Consider the following 9,874-nt stretch of genomic DNA (forward strand, 5'->3'; position numbering starts at 1 on the left):
TCAGGTGTGAGTGAACTTCCTGTTGAATCGCTGTTTGCACTCAGAACACAAGCTGATGTAGAGGCTGATGTAGAGGTTGATGTAGAGGCTGATGTAGAGGTTGATGTAGAGGTTAATGTAGAGGCTGATGTAGAGGTTGATGTAGAGGCTGATGTAGAGGTTGATGTAGAGGCTGATGTAGAGGCTGATGTAGAGGTTGATGTAGAGGCTGTTGTAGAGGCTGATGTAGAGGTTGATGTAGAGGTTGATGTAGAGGCTGATGTAGAGGTTGATGTAGAGGCTGTTGTAGAGGCTGATGTAGAGGTTGATGTAGAGGCTGTTGTAGAGGCTGATGTAGAGGTTGATGTAGAGGTTGATGTAGAGGCTGATGTAGAGGTTGATGTAGAGGTTGCTGAGATCAGGAGATGTTTCTCACAACAGATGGAGATGTATTCAGATACGATAGTTCTGTAAACCAACAGCCAGAACTGTATCCCCAACCTACAAACCCTGCCTAACTACACTCTGAGGTAAAGGTAATGTTATCTTTATGTTCAACTGCATCATCAGAAGAAACCATTATCTGTAAACAGCCATGCACATGCTGCATTGTGCAGGGAATACAAAGAAGGTATAATGCTGTGTGCTGGCTGATGAGGCTGCACACAGCACACAGGCCGTCATTACACGCAAACACAAAACAACACAAAGAGTCAAAATTGTCATAATTATTGAATGAAAACATGATGTCACATGTTTTCTGTTTGACTCAAACATTGTGTCTGATAATTACAGGTTTTCAGTCAGTGTGGTTCGAGCATCAAGGTAAACCCACTCACCCAGAGCATCCCTAAAGGTGTGTGTGTGTGTGTTTATGAAGGGATCACCTGTTCAGAAACAAGGCTGTGCACACACTGTGCTCTGTGAAGAATGTGAGCTAAGGAGCTACACCATTACAGTCTGCAGCTCTGATACTGCACAAATCCCCCAATGCAGAGTGTGCACGAGTTTCTCACTGCATCATAGACAGAATATCTTTAACACACGACAGTGTGTGTGTTTGTCTGTGTGTTTCTGACTTTGCATCATGCTTGTGTTTGTGGGACAGAAAGAGAGAGCCTTCCCCCCGGGCAGGCGCGGCTTCCCTCCTGGTACTCCGGCTTCCTCCTACAAAGACATGCTTGTTCACTGGTGACTCTAAACTGCCCGTAGGTGTGAATGTGAGCGTGAAAGGTTGTCTGTCTCAATGAGTCAGCCCTGTGATTGACAGGTGACCTGTCCAGGTGTAACCCCGACTTTTGCCTAATGTCAGCTGGGATAGGCTCCAGCCCCCTGTGACCCTGAACAGGATAAGGTAGGTGGGTGTAGATAATGGATGTATTTACAGGCAACATGTTTGAGCTGTGAGGCTCCACAGTTTTATATTCAGGTCAACATTTAGAGAAATCTGTGGAGGTAACGTGCACATCCGTCACTTTCCGTCACACCAAACTGACAGCACATACACCTCCTGCCACGTCAAGTCTAAACTACAAACACGTCTTGAACCTTTGACTCTGCTTGTTTCCACACTGCTCACTGCACACGTCACGTCAGCGTTGGCTCGGACGTTGGTGGATGTTGAAGAGCAGCCTGTATCATCCTGCGTGTCACATGGTGGTGGAGCTGGAGGATATTACGTTACTATCGGTCCGAGTGTTGCCTCCTGCTCTGGTTAGTCTCCCTGCTGTCGATACAGAGCGCTGTGCACGTCTGAATCAGGTTACAGTGACAGTCATTAGTAGTCATTGACATGGTTCAGTATTGATCTGAATTGATTTTCAAACGAGGTTCGGTCCTTATTGTGTGAGAGAAATGTATCTACCACATGAGAGGAGTCTCTTCTGTCAGACCTGGAGCCATCGACGGTTCTGTGAGACTCTGAGCTCCTCCGGCCCCTCCGTGGTCTCAGCCTGTCTTCTCCCCACACTGTGACACGTGACAGGAAACACATCAGAGTGCTGACATCACGCCTGGACACACAAATGCACAGAGATCAAGACGGACTGTTATATTCTAAAACATAAATAAAGTGGCAGCATGTTGTCAGTGCACTGATGGTGATTCTTATATTAAGGTTTGTTGAACAGCTGGTTAACAGTGACTCTTACACGGACATCACTAATGAACTGATCCTGTTTGACGTGTGAACGCGTTCATATGAAACTGAAGACACACTCAAACATAAGGTCAGAGTTTAAATATAATGAAAAGACATTTTAATTTCAATTAAATCATTAATAGTTGTTCCAGTTTACAAACTTAAGTATATTTAAATATCAGTTAGCCTAAAACTGAAGTGAAAAATAACTTCATAAAGTTACTCCTTATTTTTCAAAGCAAAATCACTTCTGTTCAGTCTTTATTTTATTAAATGTTACATTTTTGGCTGTTTGATAGATTTGTATGAATAGTTTTATTCTGTTTTATTCTTCCTGATTATAGTGTTAGCTTATTTATTCATTTCTTCCTTTTTATTTTGCTATCTAGACTTTTAACACCTTCATTGTGTTTCCTCATCACAAGTACATGACAGCGTTTCCTCGGTCAGTTTCCTGTTTTATCATGTCCATTATTTATTAGTCTGTGTGGGGGGGGGTGATCGAAATTGTTTCATTGATTTTCTGTTTTTGTGACGCACTTTGTGTTTCATTACTGTTGTATGAAAAGTGCAATACAACTAAAGTCTGATTGATTGCAGAATAACACACTTAGTACACACAAGTATGATAATAAAAAAATGTTTTTCTATCTTTGAACAGTGTCAGACAGAATCACAGGTGCTTATTCAGTCTGCTTGAGCAGGTAACTGAAGCTGAGTTAAGGTCTGCTTCATTAATGCACACAGGTTTACACTGACAACATAAAATACAAACGCAACATGTCGGTTAGACACAAAATGATTTCCCAGTAACAAGGTGATGGGAGTTTGGGGGATGAGGTAGTCTCTTCTGCTTTCATATCAGAGTGCTCCCCTCAGCATCAAAGGAGACCCTGCAGCTCCCGGGTGTGAGGAGGAACAGAGGTCGTGCTGAGAAGAAAGAGAGGGGATGTGAGTAGTGAGCATCATGTCGGGTCCAGGATAAAGCAGATAAAAAGATGGCTACAATAGGAAACCTCAGCAGGACACAGAGACGCACAGAGCATGACTGGAACAGGGCTTCATCCTGCATCTGGATCTCTGCAGTTATTCAAGGAGAATATTTAACATCTACAGGTCTGCTGCGAATGACACGTGCACTTGGATGAGAACACACGTTAATGATTTTATGGTCAAGTAAAAGTAAAAGTCATTCCTTTTTTATACTTTTTGTCAGATAATTGACTAATAAGTATAAAAGTGGGTGCAGTTCCTCTCTTGTCCACTTGAGGCCGACTCCATAAGTGAGTCGATCCCCATAGAGCCCCGTGTTAAAAAGATGTCTACAGACATTTGGGGTGAATATCTGTCCCTTCTTATCTCTTCCAAACTAACTTGATCTCACCTGCAGGTGTGTCTCTCTGTGCTGTTACCTTTAGTGATAAATCCCTGTGTTCTTACATCTCACATGAAACCTAACCACGTTGTATTAAACCACGATGATCTTTTCTTATCATCAAATCAGGCTCAGAGCGGCCATAATGTATTTCAAGTAAAAGAAGGTGCTCAGGTCTCCTCAGGTAATACGGATCTTAAATCTGCCGCTGAAATTGAAGCTCTCGCTGGGTCATTGTGATCACTCTGCAGTGAAATGAGAAGCCCGTGTGTTCGTAGGTCGATTATATTCCCTGTGCCTCCCCGCTGGTCTGAGGCAGGAAGCTCTGTGACTCACCTACACACATCATTAGCATTTAGAGAGACCGGGATCATCCTGGGATCCACTCCAGAGTCTCCAGACGCTCGCAGGCACACACAAAAGCAAGAACAGGAAAACAGCAGAAATGTCAGATTAAAATTCTATTTGTGTTTCATTTGTCATCGAGCAGCGTCCTCCTCGGCGTGACGGGACGAGGACACATCAGGTCTGCTTATTGTCAGAATTCTTCACTCATTCATCGCCTCCCTCTCTGTGTCTTATTCACTCCCCTCTCCTGGTTGTTCCATCTCCTCGCTGCAGAGATGTCACAAACACCCTGTGAGTGCTGAGAAAGCTCTTCTGTTACAGTGAGAAGACATTAGGAGACGTTTTTAATGACGATATGTTCAAGGAGAACACCGAGTCCATCTTCAACCTCTTTATTGTAGCATCAGACACCTGTTCCTGCTGGAACAATATAACTACTTTACCTGGAACAGAGGAAGCAGAGCAATGGCGTCCTCAGGTCCTGTAACGCCTCCTCTCATGTGTACGTGCAGTACAATGCTTCATGTTCAAGTCTTCTTCAAGTATTTTTCTGTGTTTGGGGCATTTTATTTGTCTTTAAATCTGATATTAAATTTTTTCTTACTTTGTCTTTTTCTTTAATCAAAATTGTTTTGTTTTTTTAACCGTATCAGGCTCTGGTCCTCTGCCTGTAACTTTATGTGAATACTAACCTTCAGGGCCCAGATGCACACACCTCTGTCAGCTTCAGACTGAAACTCTGTGTGAGCACAGAAACATGTGTATGCTCTCTTTCATCAGATCTCTGAAGGTGCACGTGCTATGGTTTATAATGTCAGGGACAAACACTGTGTCAAACACAGTTCTTTTTCTGTTCAGCAGGTTTCATGTCGTCATCATGTGATTTTAATTGTCTTCGTTTCTGAAGCCGCAGCACGTCTGTCCGATGGAGCCGATGTGGCATCTTTGCCCTCAGATAGATGACGGACAGACAATAACAGCAAGTTATGAACAGGAAATATGAATGTACAGTAAATATAAATAAAGCTTTATCGTTGATATAACACTAAAGATAGAAACATGAACATGAAGATACATCAGTGAGCTGTCATAAGGGAGGCAGAGGGGTCGATGTGTCGATGTGTTTGCGACTGCAGATTTTAACTAAATGAAATTAATTTAAAAAAAACATTAAAAATTAAAATTATCATGTCGTATATTTTTATATTTTCCTCCCCCCATTTTTGATGTTATTAAAGTCTGTTTTGTCTTTCCAACGTTTTATACTTTTACTCTGCAGAGCAAAATAATTGTTTTGTTTTAATATCTGTGAAACACATCTGAGCTTTACTTATTATTTTATATCAAACATTATGAAGGGAACATGTCAGACGGCAGGAAGCACTGATGTGTGTGTGTTTGATCACAGAGCTCATCGTGCGTCCTCTCCTCTGCTCCCAGCCGATGACTCGCACCTCTCTGTCACCTCCTACTTTTAATAATATGTGCAAATTACACTTAATCACTCCTCATTTATGTCATCTTCACAGAGCCGCACGTCAGCCATCTAAACACATTATACGGCGACACGACAATTATGTGTTATTTGGAGGAGAAGGTATAATGGCTGCTGCCTCTCTTTGCTTCTTCTCATGTAAGGTCTAATTCAGCGTCTGTGTTCGTCCTCAAACAGACGAGCATCTGATTCCTTTTGATTGAGAGACAACCTCATGATGTGGACTCCTCAACGTCTGAGTGTAGACCAGAAGGTGACAAAAGTAAACAGTTTTTCTGTCGGTCCATGAGATGTGTCCCTCAGCGTCTGTGGAGGAGCTCCCATCGTTACTTTTTTAGCAGAATTCCCCTCCTCACCTCTCCTCACCCCCTCCTCACCCCTCCTCACCCCCTCCTCACCCCCTCCTCACTCCCTCCTCATGTTTCCATTGTTGGTCATTTTTGTCCTGACTGGTCAGTCCGCGTCACGGCAGTAAATGATCTGTTATTAAGGTGACTCACATGTGTACACGCGTGGTCGAAGTGACCTTCATTTATTCCACCTTTGTGACCGTCTTCAGACTTATTATCTGCTCATTTACCTTTTCTTTCCTTCGTACCTTTTTCTTTTTGAAAAGTGGTGTCTGCTGCTTTCATCTATCCACACATTAACTGTGTGTCTGCTGTTAAAACTAAAACTTCATGGACCAATAGACTCTTTGCTGTGTTTGGTTGAGACAGTTCTTGAAGGTCTAATCTCAAAGATTTCACTTTCGTTCTCTTTGGTGGCACCTTCGGCGATAAACGGTAACTGCAGAAGCACACTTCCTAATCTAACCAGGCGTCCACGGCTGGCTCCGGTTGTAACTCTTGATTTTCCTGGCTGACGGTCGCTTTCCTTTTCAGACTGTTTGCTTCATCTGAGCGTCGAGTTTGTTTCTTCTTCTTTGGATTTTCACTTCTTGTTGAAGTTGTATCTGTAGTCATCCATCTTTTCTTTGTTTGTTCAGCCATAGTAGATTACAGTTTACTCGCAACACTTGCAGTCTTGCCTACCCTCTCTGGCAGACCAACCACTGCTGGCTGATGGAAAACGCGTCACTAACTGGGCTCCGCCACAGACACCAAGTCCATAATAATACTATATACTGCAAATGTAAAGGCTTTCATCAGCGGGCCATCGGCTCAGTCACCATTGTGTTGCCTCATTCAGACAGAGAGAGAGAGAGACTTACAGACATTTATTTACATGAACACCTTCCAGATTAAATCTTTAACATCATAACTGAGCGTTTGTACCTAAAGTACCTGGAACCTTTAGTCTAAAAAAAGTTAACACGTTTATGTTTCCTGTAACAGCGGCTCCTCGTCCCGGTGCTGCTGTGGCTACGTACTGAGGGGTGTTTACTATTAGCGGTTACACACACACGGCGTGAGGTTGTGTGGGCCGACAGGAAGTAGGAGAGGTGAGGGGTTGTTAATGGAAAAAGTCCCAAATAATAAGAAATATGATTGTTAATAGTTTATATGGACATGAAAACACAGTGCATTGATCTGGTTTAACTTCCTGTATCTTTTAATATCGCAATAAATATCACAGAACAAACAAAAAGATATCGCTATGTATGTTTTTATCTAATATCGTGAAGCCCTAGTGGGTGAAATAAAACTCTGTGAGTACTCGACCAATCAGAAACGATCAGCACTGCAGGCCCCGCCCTGAAAGTTCCTGGACCTTTGGAAAGTACTACCACCTGGGCAGGGACTTTTCAGGGGGTAAGTCAACTACCCTGGAACTAAATTTAGACCTTGGTTCCTGAAGTCGAAATGCACAGAGTCCCTCAAAAGGTTCTTGGTTCCTGGGGAAAGTTCCTTCTGTCGAAAAGCAGCTTAAGAAGCTTCATAGGAACTAAAAGGTTCCTCTTTCTGCTTTTCCAACGAGGTCTAGAGACCATGAAGGGTGAGGGACAGTGAGTCTGAAACACAGGGTTACAGTAGCCCCTTTTAAACAGCCAGTTCAAGGCGGGATGATTTCACATCTGTTACGTCTCGTCTTTTACGTAAAAAACGCACGGAGGCTGCATGGTGGAGGTGGTAACAGAGGCGGAACGGCGTCGCCAGCAGAAAAGTGTAAAGCTTGCTCTGTTTGATCACACACCACACGCCTTTTGTGTCCGCACACCGGGAGTTTCACGCTGGCGTTGCTTGGTCCAGTGTAAAAGGACACAGTCGGCATAACGGTGGAGCCTTGTTAGGGCGCTGTGGCAGAATTGCACTGTAAAAAGGACTACTGGTTACAAACATGGCATTTATTGTTTATTTAAAAAGTTGTACAAGATGCACGACTCTATTGTTTTAACTTCACCTGCAACTCAGCATGCAGACCTTTTCTTATTTTCCAATGCACTTTCTCACATGAGGTGGTTCAAAGCTTGATAACATCTGAGCGCTTCATGATTTACTCGCCTGCTGACATCGATCACGTCTTCAGATATTAATGATCTTTTGTAGTTTACAAGAAGAGGTGACATTTAAAAACTAAAAGAACAAACTATCTTTCTACTGCTGAAATAATTAATCTACGTCTTCTGTCTTGCTTTCAGTCAGTGAGTCTGTGCATCAGAAGTTCTTCTCACTGTTTTCAGATTAAAGAAGAGCCACTCTGAACACATTTGGTTTATTAATCTGCAGAAATATAAATGTAGTTTTAGTCTGCTTCAGCAGGATGAATGGATGAGGGCTGGTGTTGGTAACAGGAACAAACACACAGATCGCTGCAGCCTGAAAATCGGTGTGAAACAAAGCAACAGTTTTGTCTCCCTGCTCATTAACACAATATCATTGTCACGACTGACTGAACAGTCCTTTGATGCACGTTCACCAGTCTGGCGTTCCCGTGTCTTCCACTACGGCTTCAAACAAGACAGTCGCTGAGTCTTTTATACCACTACACCAGACAGGGATGACCTTTGACCCAGCAATACACACAGACAATCAAACTACGTTCTGCTTCAGCAGTCCTCTTAATGTTGAGACCAATCACAAACGTTCAGGGCTGTAAGTCCTAACCCCGAGACTCTGGCCCCTGGCAGGAGGTGAAGTGATGTCACGTTATTTAGACCCTGGTCCCCACGGAGGAAACGTTCCTGCAGCAGTAGCACTGTTCTGTGTTGTTGGTTTATCTGCTTTATTTGAAGATCCAACTATTAACCTTTTTTGTTTCGACTTGTTTTTAATGTTTTTTAGAGAGATTTGTTTAGTTTAGACTTTTTTACAAATCTGAATCATCCATTATCTGTGCCGCTTATCCTGCTCAGGGACGCAGGGTCGATTGGTTTTATAATGTTTAATTATTTTAGATCTCACAGAGGTCAAAATAATCAAATATTGTTAAAAATAGAGTCAGAATATATGATTCGACTCAAAAACAATATGTGTGAGATAATGTCCATCAAAGATGATCACTACTACAGTCTGAAGATGCTCCAATAAGGCTTTGAGATAATGTTACCAAACAGCGCCCCCTGCTGGTCATAAACACGATTAACTCAGCACTGAGTGTGTGTGTGTGTGTGTGTGTGTGTGTGAACTACAGTGAGACATCCACAGGAACATTTACAGGTTCAACTTCTAAATGTGTTTGTGTAAGAAGTGACATTTCTCTGTATCGTACCTGTGTATCAACCTCATGATGGCAATGATCATAATGAATCTGATCCAAAGTCTATTATCAGTCTCTCCAGTCCTGTACTCCCCCAGGACCTCCCTCAGACACAGTGTCCCTGTACAAACTAAAATGTTTTAACAACCTTTAAAAATAGATATTTAGTACCTATTTTAAATAATACTGTGCTGCTGGTTACATGCTTTTTATATTGTTGGATTCCATTTCTTTGTTTATTATAAGCACACACAAAAAAACCAAGAATACATTTGTAAACCTACCTGCCAAAAAACCTGATTCTTTCTGCTGTTGTATTTTATCTGTTTATATTTTTTAGCAACATAATATGAATACTTTGTTTTAGTGGACTTATAATCTAACAGGACCAATCACCAGCTTCTTATGGGATTGCAGCCTAAATGTGTCCATTGCAAATCTTACTAAACTAATGAGCATACTTGTTCGATTCTGTTCTTCTTCTTGTGTTTTGTGAGCTGCTGTAATGAGTGAATTTCCCCTGTGGGGGATCAATAAAGCTGATCTTCTCTTCTCTCATCTTCTCTTATCGTATCTTCTATAATTACACAAATTAAAAAAGGGGATTAAAAAATACATTTAATTTACATTTTGTAATGTTCAAGTGTTAAATTATTTTAATCTGAATATGTCAGTTACTGCTTTTAGTAATACTTATGTTCAGTGCACGGAGAACTAGGTTATATACACTCCAGTCCTGTAGGTGGCGGAAATCCATCTACACACCACAAAAGAGACGAAAACGCGTTCAGAAGGCGAGCAGTTTTGAACCTCTGAGCTTGCCGTCGTGCGACAGGAAGTCACATTGTGTTTTGCATTTTCAGAAACGCTACAAAAGATCCCTGTTTCATACATTTCA

General features: G+C 42.1%; 1 protein-coding gene across 1 annotated transcript; it reads right to left on the reverse strand.

Annotated features, from left to right (window-relative positions):
- Positions 1-1,881, reverse strand: LOC138613375 (uncharacterized). Its single transcript, XM_069687038.1, has 2 exons — positions 1,844-1,881; positions 1-391 (listed from the first exon to the last, which is right to left on the reverse strand). Exons 1-2 carry the CDS (start codon positions 1,879-1,881, stop codon positions 1-3), a joined length of 429 nt encoding a protein of 142 aa, XP_069543139.1.
- Positions 1,882-9,874: the final 7,993 nt, after the last annotated feature.

The sequence above is a fragment of the Semicossyphus pulcher genome, unplaced genomic scaffold, assembly GCF_022749685.1.
Source record: "Semicossyphus pulcher isolate SPU_LCO1_2020_fin unplaced genomic scaffold, fSemPul1.0.p SCAF_8, whole genome shotgun sequence".
NCBI classification, from domain to species: Eukaryota; Metazoa; Chordata; class Actinopteri; order Labriformes; family Labridae; genus Semicossyphus; species Semicossyphus pulcher.